This window comes from Dreissena polymorpha, chromosome 3 (genome assembly GCF_020536995.1).
Source record: "Dreissena polymorpha isolate Duluth1 chromosome 3, UMN_Dpol_1.0, whole genome shotgun sequence".
Lineage (NCBI taxonomy): Eukaryota > Metazoa > Mollusca > Bivalvia > Myida > Dreissenidae > Dreissena > Dreissena polymorpha.
This window is the reverse complement of record NC_068357.1, coordinates 11,397,420-11,416,136: the sequence shown is the minus strand read 5'-3', so window position 1 is coordinate 11,416,136 and position 18,717 is coordinate 11,397,420. Positions and strand designations below refer to the sequence as shown.

General features: G+C 36.5%; 2 protein-coding genes across 2 annotated transcripts in view; both read left to right on the top strand.

Annotated features, from left to right (window-relative positions):
- LOC127871204 (fibropellin-3-like) overlaps positions 1 to 5,647 on the top strand; it is a 30,497-nt gene extending 24,850 nt beyond the window's left edge. Inside the window, exons 2-5 of the mRNA XM_052413943.1 lie at positions 2,608 to 2,736; positions 4,000 to 4,128; positions 4,897 to 5,025; positions 5,613 to 5,647. Coding sequence (XP_052269903.1) covers positions 2,608 to 2,736; positions 4,000 to 4,128; positions 4,897 to 5,025; positions 5,613 to 5,647 — 422 coding nt within the window. The remainder of the gene's footprint in view (positions 1 to 2,607; positions 2,737 to 3,999; positions 4,129 to 4,896; positions 5,026 to 5,612) is intronic.
- A 265-nt stretch (positions 5,648 to 5,912) lies between these two features.
- LOC127872988 (uncharacterized) lies at positions 5,913 to 16,415 on the top strand. Its single transcript, XM_052416521.1, has 3 exons — positions 5,913 to 6,024; positions 8,306 to 8,425; positions 15,306 to 16,415. Exons 1-3 carry the CDS (start codon positions 5,940 to 5,942, stop codon positions 16,256 to 16,258), a joined length of 1,158 nt encoding a protein of 385 aa, XP_052272481.1. The 5' UTR covers positions 5,913 to 5,939; the 3' UTR covers positions 16,259 to 16,415.
- The last annotated feature ends 2,302 nt before the right edge of the window (positions 16,416 to 18,717 follow it).

The window sequence follows — 18,717 nt, the reverse complement described above, 5'->3', positions numbered from 1 at the left end:
ACCGATATGGCCCGTTTCGGGACCTGGCCTGTAACCCAATGTCTGCTAAAAGTGCGCCACAGTGATTGCGCTGGGAAACCTCTGCAGCCCACCTCCACCGGAAAACACCATGCCTTCCAGCCTTTCTCTGTGCAGGTATCTGTAAGAGCCTGGTACTGTGTGTTTTCGTGCAAAGCTTTCCTCGAACCGCTACTTCCATGGTACTGTGAGCTCCACCATCACAACCTGTTTTGATGCAGCTGACCAGAGTACTATGTCGGGTCTCTGGTTCGTCACGGTGATCTCCTGTGGAAACTTGAGCTGTTTCTTCAAGTCTGTTTCAATTCTCCAATCGGTTGCCGTTACAAGAATTGCACATGCGCGTTTGGCCTTTGCCCCTTCTTCTCCATCTTTGACAAAGAAAATAAACGAAGGGCCTTTGTTGGTCGTCTTCTGCGCTTTTCGTGCTTGATCCAGATGCTCTGCGATTGAAGCAAGAACCCTGTCGTGACGCTATCTATATCAGTCATCAGACAGGGATGTCCTGCATGAGCTCAGGACACGTTCAAGATTCGCTGGTCTTCCACAGAGCTTGCAATACGGCGTGTCGGTAAGACCCCAAGTCATTAAGTTTGTTGGACTTGGCAGCACGTCGTAGACAGACTTAAGCAGGAAACTAAGTCTGTCACATTCCATGGTCCAGATCGCATTCCATGTAAGATTTCTTTGGGGAACTCCCTCCCAGTTCAGCCATTTTCCCATAGAAATTAAATGTTTCATTACATTTATTTCCATTTCATGTGTAAATATGTTCATGACTTGGTATTAACGTGTAATTCCTATACCCAACTCGCCCCTCCCTCCCCACGGTCACCAATATTTTGTTACGAACGCACTATCTTCTGCAATGCATTAATCGCAAATTGACGTATTTTTCTTTAGTTTCAACAGGACAATACTTTCTCATCAAATAAAGTAAGAAAAAGTACGTTTCTAAAATAATTTAATGTATAAAAAGGTTTAAATTGTTATTGTTTTCTCACTTGTCAGTCACATATTCACCGCATGAAATGTGTGTTATGAGTTTAAGCAAATATGGATAAATTATTTCAAATCTAGCTTGCAAAACTTGCTATTAACCTTCGTTGTTCGTTGTTCGTCAGCGAACACCTAAAAACGATCTGACACGAGTTGTCATTTCATACTATTTTTTTAACTCGTCCAAATAAGTAGTAAAGCCAAAGGCTCGCTTACTAACAAAATTTCTGAATTCGTTTAACAAACAATGATATAAACCGACAACTCGTGTCAGATAATATATACATGTTGAATGTTAATGCGGTCATTTTCGTGATTGGTTAGTTTAAAAGATACGAGTTCAAATTCCAAAAGGCTAGGGAATCTATTAAAACAAAATTACTGAGTACGGAGGATGATCTTTGACACTGTTACTTACCAAATACTTTTATATTCACGACAGTAAAGGAAATATCTAACAGACTAATAACAACAGACTAACAGAAGGCTCAGTTCACTGATAATCGGTGATGAGCTATTTTTCACCAGATTGATACTCTGCAGCAAGTCAGTGAATCGGCGACATAGAAAACCGCTGCCTATATGTTAAGCATAAATTGAAGGCAACGATATTGAAAAAATAAAAAGAACATATGTTTTTTCAGTTCATCAGTATGCCAGTAAAAACTCCGGTATATGCAAGTGCGTCTGCAAAATAGTAATACATTAACTTAGATAATGATACATGTACTACGGTCATACAACTAACATAGTAATCAATAAAATGTTATCGTAATTTGTGATACTGTTATAATGTTACAGTTTTATCACATCTAACAACCTTTCGCCAATCTTGATAACAGCAGTCCATTTAGCACAGGGAAATCAACAACTGGCTACTCGAGCCAAGATTTATAAGAACTGACTGGGTCAATACTGACAACAACTGACCATTTTAGAAATACTGACCGCAACTGAAAATTTTGGAAAATACTGACCACAACTGACCATTTTGGACAATTCTAACAAAACACTGACCATTCTGGTGAAATTCGGCCCAAAGAACTTCATCGGGTAATCTAGATCTAACCTTTAAAGTTTTAGTCATTTAACTTCAACTTTTCATTGTTTACTTGACTTACAAAGGTGTGCGACATTTATCGTTAATGTTGCGACATATATCGGCAGTTGAAATTGTTGCGACATCTATCGCTAAAGTTACGACATATATCGTCAGTAGGATTTGCGACATGAATCTTCCTTGCGACATTTTTCGTCAACGTTGCGACAAATCTCGTAGCCTGTGACATATAACGGCGATGCGACATTTAACGGCGCTACAATCCCGGACAATCATTCAAGTCTGGAGTCTTATATGAGACAATAAAATATCCTCATATAAATGATCAAATGAAATGCCAGATTTTGTGAACCCAGTTTATTTCATTTGAACAAAAATAATTGATCTGCAGAATTTAATATTGTCATTATATCGAAACAAAATCAACTCATATAAGATTCTATTGAAGGCTTTAGTAAAAAAAAATGTTAACACAAAACTGTTTGGACTGGCTTTTGTCTATAAAATATGTATTATTATACGTGTTGCAGATTTGAATGAGTGCGGAACAGGCGAGGTCCCTGACGTGCCATGCTTCAATGGTGGCACGTTCATCAACACCAACGGCTCCAACATCTGCCAGTGTAAGGCAGGCTGGACCGGACTCAACTGTGAAATAGGTACTCAGCCATTAAACCCTTTTTGTTCAGAAGAATCTTGGAGGTCGCAGTGACGTAGTGGATATGGTGTCCGCAGTTCGGAGGTCGTGGGTTTGAACCCCAAATGGGAGCGTTCCTTCTATCTCCCCAAAGACAGCAAGTGCTGGTTACATTCCCAGGAAACGGACTCGAGAGTAGTTCAATAAGCCTTAACCCTTTGCATGCTGGGTAATTTGTCGTCTGCTAAAATGTCGTCTGCTAAATTTCTAAAATTAGCATTTTCTTCGAATTTTTTTCAAAGAATACTATCAGAATAGCAAACAGTTTGGATCCAGATGAGACGCCACGTTCTGTGGCGTCTCATCTGGATCCAAACTGTTTGCAAAGGCCTTTAAAATTCAGCTCCAGCGCTTTAAGGGTTAAGCTTCTATGCAATCATGCAAAACTAAATAGGTTTAAACTAATAAAGACTCAAATACCTTTTTGTTTTATTTCACTTGAATTATAAAAATTATCTTGCTGAACTTACTGTAAAACCAATGCTATTTGTTATACTCTAATTTGTGTGGATTTTCAGTGCTCCTCTCATAAATCTGACAGGAGTTTTACTTATGAAGCTTCTTGCACAGAAACACATTTAAACCTTTCCCACTCAGAAACTAAGTGAAAATGGCTATTTGCAAACAGCATAATACCTATGAACAGCCTGCGAGTTACTCTTAGTCTGTTCAGGTTTTATACTGTTTGCTGTTCATCAGTATCTTAGAATTGAAAATGTGGTCTTTAAAATTTGAATTTAGTAAGAACGGTCTTTAGTTAAATAAAACTGTTTAAGGGACTTTAAACGCGTCAAAATACGCCTCTAATCGGCAATGAGTTTGTAAGACTTTATATGAACAGATTTAATAGTCATTGTAGTACCTTCATTTTATTTCTCTGAAACTAATAATATTTGTTGAATGTATTTGTGTGTGTGTGTGGATTGTGTATGGTTTTCTCTACCACAAAATCAATTGTCCGACAAACATTCAAGTCCGCAGTCTTATATGAGACAGAATAAAATATCCCTACATTAATGATCAAATGAAATGCCAGATTTTGTGAACCCAGTTGATTTCATTTGAACAAAAATAATTGATCTGCAGAATTTAATATTGTCATTATGCCGAAACCAAACCAACTCATATTAGTCCCCATTGAAGGCTTAAGTAAAAAAAAATGTTAACACAAAACTGTTTGGACTGGCTTTTGTCTATAAAATATGTATTATTATACGTGTTGCAGATTTGAATGAGTGCGGAACAGGCGAGGTCCCTGACGTGCCATGCTTCAATGGTGGAACGTGCATCAACACCAACGGCTCCTACATCTGCCAGTGTAATGCAGGCTGGACCGGACTCAACTGTGAACTAGGTACTCAGCCATTTAACCCTTTATGCTCAGACGAATCTGGGAGGTCGCAGTGACGTAGTGGATATGGTTGTGAATGGTCATGGGTGTGAACCCCAAATGGGAGCGTTCCTTCTATCTCCCCTAAGTACAGCAAGTACTGGTTATAGTCGCAGGAAACGGACTCGAGAGTGTTTCAATAAGCCTAAGGCTTTCTACGCAATCATGCAAAAATAAATAGGTTTACATTAATATTTCATCAAAATGAAATTCATTTACATCGGTGAATTCTGTAAGGCTTCTAACCTAACATTTTGTTTCATCCTTACCAGCGGAATAAAAAAGCTTGTAAGGGTAGTTACAAAAGAATACCCCCTAAACTGCATATCTTTATATGGAACAATTAGGTGGTAAGGATCATGTTATGCCAATTCCTAACTGGGATGACGGCCTATTTAGAGAAATGTTAAATAAAAGGATAATACAAATTGAACTTGAGCACTTTTATTGCATTTATCTGTATGCAAAGAATGTATACGAGCCATGCTGTGAGAAAACTCAGCTTAATGCATGTGTGGAAAGTGTCATCACAGATTAGCCTGTGCAGCTGTGTAGTCTGCACAGGCTAATCAGTGAGAACACTTTGCGCTTAAACTAGATTTTCTCTAAGAAAGACTTCCTTTAATTAAAAAAAACATTAAAGACGCAGGCTAATATGGGACACCACTTGACGCACATGCATTAAGCTCCTATTTCCCATAGTGAGGTTCATATATAATTGTCCTCCCACAGATGTGGACGAGTGTCGAACGGAGCGCTGTGCTAACGGTACGTGCATCAACACGAAGGGTTCCTACCAGTGTCAGTGTAGACCCCAGTGGACTGGACCCATGTGCCTCCAGGGTAGGGACGGCTGGCTAAGTACTCATTTGCTGCTAATTGATAGTTTTAGAATGCTTAACCCTTACCCACTAAGAAGCAAAGTGAAAATGGCTATGTGCATAAAACCAGAACAGCCTGCAAGTAACTGCAAGTTTTATACTGTTTGCTGTTCATTAGTATCTAAGGGTTGGAAATGAAGCCTTTAAAACTTGAATATAGTATGAAAAGTATTTCATTATATTAAACTTCCTAAGGGACCACAAATGCGTCAAAATACGATTCTAAGTGGTAAAGTGTTAATTTAAAATTACTAGAAATCGGTTTGCTGATGATATATTACTTGCTGGCATAAAAAAATCGTCAAATTTAACTTTCTACAAGAATGATTTTAAGTTTCTGCACAAATGTGCCAAGTTAGCTAAGAAATTATTGTTGCACACCAGCCATGGTGTTAACAACCTAGAAATACGCTTCAAACATAAATCAATATAAAATTCCTGCATCTTATAAATTATATTTTTCTACTTACACATACAACAGTTGAGTTTGATATATTTATTATCAACATATTCCTCGCGTTGGTTAAATTTCATTTGCTTTTACTGTAATTTGTTCTGCTGTGACAGAAGCTATTCAATTCTCCATGCAGAAGTTGAATTAGGTGTTGGTAGTTATTTATGATCCTTGAGTTATTTGTCATATGTTTTGTGTCAGTTGCTTTTGGAACAGCATGTTCCTTATGCGGTGAAACATATGAATCGCTTGATCATTTAACTTTAAAATAAAATGAACGTGCTGATAATGATAGAAAAAAAAACTCACCTATGATACAAGGTTTCTGTACTCCAGACATTGATGGGAAAATCACAAAATGAAAATGATAAAAAATACCCCCTAATTATGCTTGTGTCTGTCCTCCAGACATTGATGAGTGTATCACAAACAACCCGTGTATGAATGCTGGCCAGTGTATCAACTTACGAGGGGGGTTCCAGTGTAGGTGTCGCCCACAATGGACCGGCAAGACATGCAGCGACGGTAAGATTACACTTGTTATGTATGGCGTACCATTTGGGTCGAAGTCTATGTAGCCCTCTTGGTAAACATAAAATTGTACTTCGAAGTACAAATACGAAGTATATATTTGTCCCCGAAGTACAATTTGTACTTCGACGTACATGTTCGTACTTCGACGTACACATTTTCTGCACAGCCAATCAAAACACCCGTCTTTTGAGGCGCTTTTCCTTCAGATTTATTCATAATAAATGTTTACAATCTCTTTTTTAATTGAGGACAAAATGAATAAAAATATCAAAATCGAAAAAAAAAACAATAATAAGTATTTACTCGACGGTAAATTTGAAGAAAGAAATAATCATGTCTTAAATTTACATTTTGCCAATCGAAAAATTAAGTCGCGGCGACGAGTACACATATTGTTGAACCCGTATTTATGTCTCTATTAGGAACAGTATTTACGCCTCTTGATTCGCAAAAACTATCTAGTATATTTATATATTCGTAAAAGCAAGAGTTTCAGCTTTCAAATGATACTAGATTGGTAGAAATCGGTCGAAAAATAAATATACAGCCATGGAATTAACAAACAAAGTAGCAAAAGAACCAGCGAATTATCCGCAATTAAAAGGCGTCTTCTGATTGGCTAACACTCAAGGGTCGGTGAAAACTGTACCTCGAAGTACAATTGTGTACGTCGAAGTACAAAAAAATGTACTTCAACGTACATAATGTACGTCGAAGTTCATTTCTCTTTTTCCCTAGTAGGTCTTGGTGACTTTTGACTCAAGTGGTAAGCGATATGTAATGTGCATAGGTAGTGATGTGGACTACTCACGTGACTATCATACGCAGTCATTGACAGTTAATCGTTTAAGGTCGCTGTTGCGTAGTTGATATGGTGTCCAGCAGCGACCAGGAGGTAATGGATTTGATCTCCACTGTGGGAGCCTTCTTGAGATTTTCCCCATCGATCTTACTTACTTATTCTGCCCAGGAAACAAATTCAAGAGTTTTTCAATTAGCCCTAGGCTTTTGATGAAATTGAGCTGAAATAAATAGGTTTAAAACTAAATTTACACATGTTATGTGTGTCAGCAGTGATGTGGGCAAACTTTAAAACTCACATGATAATCATGCACACACTTTTATTTTTAAGACAATGTATGTATATACATGTGCTTACTCAATATAGAAGGCCTCCTTGTAGTATTTGTATTGTGTTTTTTTTTATTCTTGGCATAGGATTCTGAATGAAAATTGATTTCAGCTATTGTATTAATCAAATTAACATTAGTGCTTGTTTGTAAAACTGAGAGCAGTAAACAGAGGCATTTTTGATTGCTGGTCTGTAGTGTATAAATTTTTGTGATAACATGTATTCCTAATTTGTTGTTGTTGCTTAAAAACCACTTTAATTTAAGAGAACTGCTTCAATTTGCAAAAAACAATGTACACACCAATTACCTTGTATTTAATTAAGAATCCACATTGTATACTAATTGAATATTTCAATGTTTGCAACCTGACTGAACAATGTTTCATTGTGTACACTGTTAAGACTTCAACGATTGCAACCTTTCCAAATTTCAAATTTAAGGCTTTATTTCCAACCCTAAGGAACTGATGAGCAGCAAACAGTGTTAAACCCTGAACACACATAGACTTACTCGCATGCGCTTCTGGTTTTATTCTCGTTGCATGTAGCCATTTTCACTTTGCTTCTGAGTGGGAAAGGGTTAATATGGGTTGGTTGCATATTCACATGCAGGTGGGATTGTTTCATTATCTTGGTCTCACTTTAAAATGTAAGACATGATGCTTGTTTGGTAAAACTGAGAATTTAGCCCCATATTTCCAAAGCATTGCTCAATTATAATGTACAAAATCAGGCTTGGTTTGTCCAACTTGCGATTTCTATGACTGCAAACCTGGTCTACTTTCATACAAGCTGTTCTTTCATATGAACAAGAAGTACCAGCACTTTTAGTCTGATGTATTACAAATGAACCTTGCTCTTGGAAAAAAGGATTTAATGCATGTGCGTAAAGTTTTGTCCCAGATTTGCTCGTGCAGTTCACACAGGCTAATCAGGGACGACATCTTCTGCCTAAACTTGATTTTCACTTAGAAGACAGTACATTTAAACAATAAATACTAAAGCGGAAGTTATCGTCCATGATTAGTCTTTGGACTGCACAGGCTTATCTTGGACAACAATTCACGTACATGCATTAAGCCCCATTTTCCCAGAGCAAGCTTCCATGCTCAGTATTTTATGACATTGTTGGTGTTTCAGATGTGAACGAGTGTGACCAGACATCACCAGTGTGTCAGAATAGAGGCACCTGTCAAAACTCGTATGGTTCCTACGTTTGCAGGTGCCCCTTCGAGTGGACTGGGCTGCAGTGTGCTGAAGGTGAGCGTATTGTTACATTCAATATCAAGTGTACGATGTCTACAATACTTTTGAATGCCAGTTAATACTCAGGGCCAAAACTCACAAAAAATCGTTAGTTACAATATCAATTTAATCTTTGACATGCATTTCTAAAAAATCACTCATAATATACTATCCCTTTAATGTAAATAGTCTAAACTTCAGGCTCTCTGCCCAACAGTGAAATTCACAGATGACTGACAATAATAATTATGCAGATTATTGCAGAGAAATGGATTTTAGCTTTGATTAGTTTTGCAGAATTATGGCCCCTTTTTCCACTAAAAAATATTATGTCCCAAAATTTAGTGTTTTTTTTTGGCCCTTTAATCTACTGAGTGATTATAGCTCAAACTTTCACAGTTTTATGACTTTAATGTGATATCATGGTAAAAAAAAATAATTTAGACTGACCGGTTTTAGTGGAATTATGTCCCTTTGTCTTTGTGTCAAACCTCGTTGTGTCTATCCTAGAATATATAGTTGAATTATCTGTGTCCAAACATGTGGTGTGGGGCCATCAGTGTTTGTCGCACGTTTCTAGTTTGACTAATTCATATGTTTAGGATGTTTGGTAGTTTAAATATTTTTCAATTAGAAGTCAGCGCATAATGTAATCCTAAAGTGCACCTTGCAACTAAGGTTAAGATTTCCTTACGGAGCTTTCTGAACACCTGCCCAAGACATTTACATAGTTTAAACAACTGTTTATGACATGTATGGCTATGACTGTATCAATTGTATACAACCATAATCCTATGGGTTTTAACTTTTAATGTAGAACTTATCCTCATTGTATGTCTGTTATACTCTAATTGTGTACAGTGAATGTGCTTTTTGTGTTCTTTTCATCTGTTCATGCGTAATATATGATGCAGTGTTTTTGAAAATTTGGGTTTAATGCATGTGCGTTAAATGTAAATAATCCCAGATTGGCCTCTGAAGGCCAAACAGGCTTATCAGGGACGGCACTTTCCGCCTCCACTGGATTGTGTTAGGATGAGACCTCCTATGAACGAAAACAAAACGGAGAGTATTGATCCTAATTAGCCCGTGCAGACTGCACAGGCTAATTTGGGATGACACTTTACATTGATGCATTAAGCCCAGTTCTACAAGAACGAGGCTAAGCTATTGATTGTTTTTATCCCCCCGGATTGAATGATCGGAGGTATATTGTTTTTGGCCTGTCTGTCTTTCTGTCATTGTATGTGCGTGTCTGTGTGTCTGTCACAAAACGTAAACCTTGGTCATAACGGTTGCAATATTAAAGATAGCAACTTGATATTTGGCATGCATGTGTATCTCATGGAGCTGCACATTTTAAGTGGTGAAAGGTCAAGGTCATCCTTCAAGGTCAAAAGTCAAATATATGGCTTCAAAGCGGCGCAGTACGGGGCATTGTGTTTAACAAACACAGCTCTTGTTTAAAGTAAGCTGTACAAATATTGACTGCTCTCTGGTCGGACTATTTTCGTCGAGATGAGAGAAAAATTGAAAAAGGGGTTGTTTGACTTTGAATATTAAGTGTTATATAATGCCATGTTTTTTATTTATTCCCATAAACATCTCAAAAGTTGTTTGCAGGTAGACCTAACATGTATAAGGGGAAGGAATCGTATTACATGTAGTTTCAGTTTTAATATTTTTTAAGAGCCATCTACGACAGAAACAAGCAAGTAAATTTCTAGATGCCCTATTGTGTAAATCGCGAAAAATCAAACTAAAGATAAAATAATTGTTTGTTTATTTGTCTTTTTTACATGTATTCAAATGATTGTTCAAAAATTGACTCGATTATATTGAAAGAAGTTTTAAACACGGACGATTTTCTTAAGTGGGATGTGAGTAGGGATTGCCAAACACATGTGTGTATATAATTTGCCTTACTCGTACTATTGTATGAATTGAAGGATGGTCCAATTTATATAATCTTTTTTAATAATTGTAATGCACGGTACACTAAACCTAGTCCTGTATAAAATGATCCATCCTCAAATTCAATTGATATGACATTAAGAAAAATTGTATAAATTTAAGACACGTTTATCAACATTGTTTAAACTGGCCTCAATCATCGATACACCCAACCAACACTAGTTTAGCAGCTGAAAGATACTTATGTGCAGTTGATATGAACAGAACAGAACAGATAGTTTATTTGCGACTTAAGCATATACAGCTCATCGTCAAAAACAATAAATCAATCATAAATACATATACATACACATGCGTCAAACTAACAACAAATGTTTATGCATTTTTACACATAGATGATTTTTGTGAGAATGCAATATGAAAGAGAAAGAGAAGGCTCTTAATTGTTAAACAAAGTTAAGTAAATGATTATGATCCGTTAGTGATTGAGCAAAAATAAAATATAGACATTATGCAGTTATAAATTATTTACAAAATCACAATTTTGGGGAAAAAACTATTCTCTCATAAGACTATAAATTTTCGGCTCTAAGTTTAAATGCTTTTATACAAAAATTAGCTAGACGTATCAATACAGATTTTCTAGTCTCATTCAACAATTGTACAAATTTAAACATACTTGGTCTTCATTTGTAAAAAACAGGTATACATGTATTTCTAATATTATCATATAAAGGACATATAAGAACAAAATGGTACTCATCTTCAATTTCATTCATTGAACAAAATGTACATGTTCTTTCATTTCTTTGAATATTTTGGTGCCTACCAGTTTCTATAAATAGAACATGGGAAGATAATCTCAATTTTGCGATTATGTTTCTTAATTTCGAATTTTCAATTTTGTCTAAATAAATAGATCTTTCAAACATGGGTTTCAATTCTTTGTACAAATATAGTGATGGAGAGTCATTTACATCAATTCGCCATTTTGAAATAAACAAATCTTTTAATCTATTGCGGAACATTATAATAAAGCTGTTAACATTAACCGATTCTGGATATAACCATACGTCATTAAAACCTGACTCTTGCAAGAGTTTCCGAACGTTTGATATCCATGACTTGGAGTGAGGATTATCACATGATTCTTTAAATTGTTTACGAATAATATTACTTAAAATACAGTTAGAAGATTTTTCGTTGAACAATTTTAAGAAATATTTAACTACTCGCAAATATCGACATATATACATCGGGTATCTCCCTACTTCGGCATACAAAGCATTTGAATTAGTAGAAGCTTTAACACTTAAAAGCCATTTACAGAATTTGCGTTGGACACGCTCAATATTTTCGGCTTTAGTAAACCCCCATACCTCGCTTCCATTATTTAGAATCGAGGCAACATATGCATCAAACAGATTTAACATTATTTTAACAGATACATTCAATGATTTTGTAACAGTAAATAATGCGTTCATCGCTCTAAGCGCTTTGGCTGATAAAGTATTTGTGGCTTGTATAAACGAGCCGCTGCTTGAAACTACTATTCCTAGATAATTAAAATTGTTCACGATTTCAATTGGATTATTATTGTACACCCATCTATAGCCTTATTTTAATCTGCCTTTATGAAAAATAACAATTTTTGTTTTTTCGACATTCACCGTTATATTCCACTTCGTGCAATACTCAAACAAATTGTTCAAGGATGATTGTAAACCCTCAGCTGATTCTGAGATTAGTACTGCGTCGTCGGCGAATCATAGAAGATAAATGGATAATTGATCAATTGTAATGCCCGCATTTATATCAGCTTGTAAGTGCAACTCAATGTCATTTAAGAATAATGAAAACATTATTGGCGAACATATTTCTCCCTGTAATAACCCGATGTCGGATTCAAATAAATCGGAAATACTATTCATATGTTTGACACCTAATTTAATCTGGTTATACAAAGAGCGAAAAACGGACAGGAGTTTGCCATCGATACCGGACCTAATGAGCTTAAACCAGAGATGCATACGATCCGTTAAGTCATATGCCTTTAAATAATCGACAAAGCAGCAAAACAGTTTTTGTTTATTATTGATATGACTTTCAATCAATGATTGAAGGACAAATAATGCGTCGACCGTACTATAACCCGGTTTGAATCCGAACTGTGCGTCAGTTAAAATGTCATTAGCTGTAGCCCAATTTTGTAAGCGTTCATTGAGTATACTCGTGAATAACTTAGCAAAACAACTCACAAGGGTTATACCTCTATAATTGTTGGGTATTGAAGGATCGCCTTTTTTATAGAGGGGGATAATCAGACCCGTTGACCAGCTGTGAGGAAATTTCCCGGACTTGAGAATATGGTTAAATAACAATTCCAATGCATCACCTATTACATGAACACTTTCTTTAAAGTATTCGTATATTATATTGTCCGAAGAACATGCCTTATTATTTCCTAATCGTTTTGTTGCCATGATAATTTCCTCGATTGTTATGTATCTGTCGAGCTCCGGGTAAGTACTTTCAAAGTTATGGTTACTGTCGAAATTGCGAACAAAATTTATACTGTTTTCATTATTTATATTACCTTCGTTTTTAGCCAGGTTTTTAAAGTGTTCAACGAACTCATTTAATTCAATTGTTTCTCCGTTAGGATTTGGTGATCTTTTTTTGAACATTTTCCAAAAGTCTTTAGGTGACTTAGATTTCATGCTATCCATTTTACGTCATAAAGTTCTATTAAAATCTGTCTTGCATTTACGACAATAATATTTATACGATTTCTTTTTCTCTAATACTGACTGTCGATTGCTCTCGTTATTCATTTGGTTATAATTGTACAAAGCATCCTTATATTCTTTACGTTTACTTTCGCACTCCGCATTATACCATTTTTGTTTATTTTTGTCATGTGAATCGAATTGATTTCTATCGCAGTTAATAGTGTGCGCAAAATAAGGATTACCTTTAGACGTTAAGTATTGAGTAAACATTGATGCTAGTTCCTCTGCATCATCGTTATTATCTATCCCTCGTTTTAAACTTAACTCGAGATTCGCAATGTCGCCCGATAATTCTGAAAGGAAAGCTTCCTTGTGAATAGGATTCCATTTCACAAAAGTTTTACGTCCTCGCTTATATGTTTTGCTAGTTGTCCCAATTTTTAAACTATATTCATGGGGAGCGTGATTAGAAAATTCATTAAAATCTTGTATTGTAAAGTGCACGATATTTACAAAATTTTCCGAGCGTGTTAACAGATAGTCAACTAAACTCTGCCCATTGTGTGTAAAACATGTTATTTTACCAATATTATTATCGTTATGTAATCTACCGTTAACAACTCGAAAATTTGTAGCCAAACATAAATCTAGTAATGCGTCCCCGAAGCGGTTTGAATTCAAGTCACACGTTGCCCTAGGCATAGGATGGTCAATGTCTATAAAATCAAGATTACTTAAACTACGATCATATGCAATATAATCTAGTTTTCGACCAATTCTTGCATTTAAATCGCCCGTTACGTAAACCGCACCTAGCTCGCTGAAAATATTAATATCAGATTCAATAGTTTTAAAAATATCTCTATCAAATCGTGGGTGAACAGGTGAATTTTCAGGTGCAATATATGTCACAGCAATATACGTGTCATTTTCAGTATTAAAAAAATGTTGATCAAGTTTAATCCATAATAGACAATCTATTTCATTTTTAACAACTGAAACCCCTTTTCGTATATTATCGCGAATATATACAATAATTCCACCACTTGCACGCTTCGCACGCTTATTTTGATAACGTCTATATGAATGTATTGGATCACTAAATCCAGACAATTTAATATTCGATTTTGAGTTTGTCCATGTTTCAGTTAAACAAATAATATCATATTGTGAAAGTAATTTTACAAATTCCGGTGATGAAGACTTGTCCGTTGTGAGCCCCTCAACGTTCCAGGTTACACATTTCACAACACTCCCACATTTCTCCTAAGCATTCGACTTGTAATCCCGGCCGTCGATGAATAATTTATCCACCCTCAGGTAGGCCTCCTTATTCTCTTCTCTCGCCTTCTTCATAATTGGAATAAGCTTTTGTCGGATTTCCATTACCTCCCTGGGGTATTGTTCCGATATGCCGATATGTCTTAATTAATAGTAAATATACAATAAACATTAAACTCGGGAATGTTAAGGAGTGTTTGTTTACATTTGAGTGCGATTGGTGACGAGTTTAGATACATGTAGTCACCGTATGGACGCAGTTCGGTCAATTGGTAAATTATTTGCGAATATGAAAATATCAATTCTGTTATTCGCAGACTGACCATTAAATCGGATATTCGAATATCCGAATAATTGTGCCATCCCTAGTTAAAATGTTGAATCAGTAAAACCACCCATGTTTATCAGCTGAACATGAGCACGTTCGCGCGCTGTGCCTAGAGGCCACTCTGTCCGCTATAATATCACTCAACGTTTGGTGGTCTAATTAGCTGAGGGTATGAGTCTTCATTAAGCTATACGAATGCAGGGGCGTAATTGGGGCTACAATTCTCGGCTATGGACTAATACCCAATTTCGCTCGACGCAGTTCAAATAAGACCATCACCATGCACAACTCAGACAAAAATAAAACGCATCTTGAACACAAAAAGAGACTTGCCCAGGAAACGGACTCGAGAGCGTTTTAATACATTTTCGGCGTTTGATGTATTCGAGCTTAAATAATTAGGTTTTTACTAAAGCTACCCATTATTTCTGCTAGTGTCGACCTAATAACAATAATAATCATTTGCTACTTGTTACAAATAGTGAATAAAGCCATTTCAAATGAAATAACAACAGTTGTCCCAGCACATCCTCAGTTTAATGTATGCTACATAATCTTTGTTTAATTTCTTGTTTAAACAGAAACAAATTCTAACTGTTTTATGTTCAGTTGAGTTCATTGTACTGTTGTTCTTTTTCAGTTGAAAGCCCATGCAAAAAACCAACAATACTCGGTAAGGGATCGGGAAATTACACCGCAGATATATATTTCTCGGGAAGAGTGAATCCATCTCAGCCGACTGACTGCTTCATGAATCTGGTAACGGATCTTGGTTATGTCATCGCCTTCAAGTTCGAGTATCTAAACTTAAACAACCTCTGTGCGGGAGAAAACGAACATTGTGAGTGCAAGAATTCATTAACTGTGAAGTATGTTCACAATGGCCGTCCAATAAAGGATGAGTTGTGTTCAGCAGAAAATGCCAAAACGATTGATTACTCAAAATCAAAATCTATAGGCGACAAGTTAGCATTTCGTGTGAAAATGTCACCCAACGCGTCAGTTAGTTTTCAAATCAGCGCATTCACGTTACAGTACGTGCAAAATAAAGGTTGTGACAACGACGAAGCGTTGTGTTCAAACATGTGCGTGCACCGAACCCTAGCGTGTGGACCAGATAAGGACAAGTATTGTAAGAGCCCTGATGACGTTTGCTCGGACATCAAATCCTCCGAGCCGAACGGTGGCCTCATCGGCGCCTTAGTCGGCGGTCTGATTGCCTTTTTCATGGTCGTCACAATCATACTCACTATGTGTCTGCGCTCAGAGAACAGCATTCTCCGAAGGAAGTGCTGCAGGCTACAACCTCGAGCGAATACCAGTCGGGCCAATGCAATATTCACGGTCCAATTGGCGAGTCGCGGCGTCGCCTCCAGAAGTGGAGGAAACGACAATCGGGCCTTTGACGAATACGGCGATCCTATAGACAGGGCCACCTACCAGCCACCACCTGAATACCGTTCTCTAGAGCACATAGACAGAGCTGGTCGGTGGCCCGATCCCAAAGACGGCGGCGATCTGCCTCCAAGCTATGAGGACGCTGTCCAAAATAGACAGAAGTATAAGATCACTATAAAAGAAGGGCGTATATGACATACGGACGCTGTCCAAAATAGACAGAAGTATAAGATCACTATAAAAGAAGGACGTATATGGCATACGGCAAGCGTAGGTCCAGCCGAGCAAGTGCATCCTCGTAGTGTGATCAGGAGCGACTCTATATATCTTAACCCATTTATGCCCAGTGGACTCTCCCATCCTTCTAAATTGGATCAAGTTATTTTCAAAATTAAGGATGTCTGGTATATTTATTTCTATTTTTAGAATATTTCTAACAGAATTTTGTTAAAGCAAACAGTGTAGACCCAGATGAGACGCCGCATTATGCGGCGTCTCATCTGTGTCTACGCTGTTTGCAATGTCCTTTTTTCAGGACGCTAGGCGTGAATGGGTTAATGAGACCACGAAATCAAGCGCGGTTTTAACGCGGACAGCGTAGTGTTTGACCAGGCTAGCGACTGCACAGGCTGGTCTGGAGTTAAGCTGGTCGCATATGACATAAGACCCATGTCCACAAGACGCGACACATATGATAATTCAGTAATTTATTTTGATAAACGATTTTAAGTTATTTAGCATCTCATTTTATTGAATCTTTTTGTTTGTGAGTGATTGTTGTTTGCCGTCTTAAACACCTCACATCTTGATTATAACGTCGTTACATATAAACTATTGTGCGTTTTATTCATCAGTGTACTTGTCATATACATGAATATGTCATTAATTGCACTGTTATCTTCAACGTTATTGCAAATTCACGCGTAAAAGCAGTATTTGAACCGGTTTTGAAAATTATAGCACAATACTAATGTCCAAGATATTTTGCGAGTTTTTAAATAAATTCTGTCATTCGAATAGATTGCATACATCCCGCAGTGTGTTACAAATTCAACAACACAACCCAAAGTTAATAAAACAAATGTGTGAATATTTACATAACCACCAACGTAAACTGTTTTTTTTAATGTATATGTCTATTTATATGAAGATATTGCTATGACACTTGTAGAATGAAATTCATTTAAAATCAGATAAGGAAACAACCCATTGTTATACTCTCTATGTGATTCACTTAATTTTTAAAGGGGCCTTTTCACGTTTTGGTAAATTCACAAATTAAAAAAAAATGTTTCAGATACGCAAATTTTCGTTCTAGTTATGATATTCGTGAGGAAACAGTAATACTGAACATCTACCATGCTCTAAAATAGCCATTATATGCATCTTTTGACGATTTAAAAACCTGAAAATTATAAAGCGTTGCAACGCGAAACGATTGAATAATTTGGAGAATTCTGTTGTTGTCGTCATATTTATTACACGAGTACAAGAATTTTGTTAGTAAGTAATATGTGACTTTATTTCAGCATATCAAGAACGTTAACCCATTTATGCCCAATGGACTCTCCCATCCTTCTAAATTGGATCAATTTATTTCGAAAATTAGGGATGTCTAGTATACTTATTTCTATATTTAGAATATTTATTACTGAAAATCCTTTTAGCAAACAGCGCAGACCCAGATGAGACGCCGCATCATGCGGCGTCTCATCTGGGTCTACGCTGTTTGCAATGTCCTTTTTTTAGGACGCTAGGCATAAATGGGTTAAAGAACCTATTTTGGGGTTAAAAACTCTCGATTTAAAGTTTAACCTCTTTTTACTAGAAAATAACGTGTTGTAATCGTACATGCCCATCATGCTTACACCCGGGAAGTATCATCCCAGATTAGCCAGGGACGACAATTTCCGCTTTATGGAATTTTTCGTTTGAATGAAGTATTTTCTTAACGTAAATCCGGTTTTGACGGAAAGTGTCGTCCATGAATAGCCTGTGCGGACTACACAGGCTAATCTAGGGCGAGTTTTTACGCACATTAATTAAGTCCCGTTTTTGCAGAGCGAGGCTCACTGGTTTAGGAAATGTACGGCCAGCACTTCTCAGATTCTAAATAAGAAAAAATACACCATGGTTACTGATTAAGTTTGTTATCGGATGAAAGAAAAAAACATCTGATTTAGATTACCGGTAGATTGGAATTGTTTATTATTCATATTTGATTCAAATGTACGGTTCATAATCAAAGTACATTTAAATTCCACCTTAAGAATATTTTCTTTCTGCAATATTGTCTGGATGTGTTATATTCCATGACCAGTCGACGTGCGTTTTAATACAATGTGTCCGTAAATAAATACGATTTTCGAAAGTAAGACGTTTGAAAAGTCTCCAGGTGTATTTTCTGTCCACCATATTCATTTCCGGATTGGTAATACTCGTCTACCAATCGACGAACGTTTTCAAGCATTTGCTTCTCAATAAATACACAATTTTCTACAGTAAAATTTAACTCAACGACTTTGTTGTTTTCCTTAATGTCCAACACTTTGAACTTTTAATGGAATATTGTAAACAACGTCTTGCGTTGCGAACTTGCTATCTAGACGTAACAAGGAAGATACTTGAAATTTGCTTCCGCGACACTGTTACGC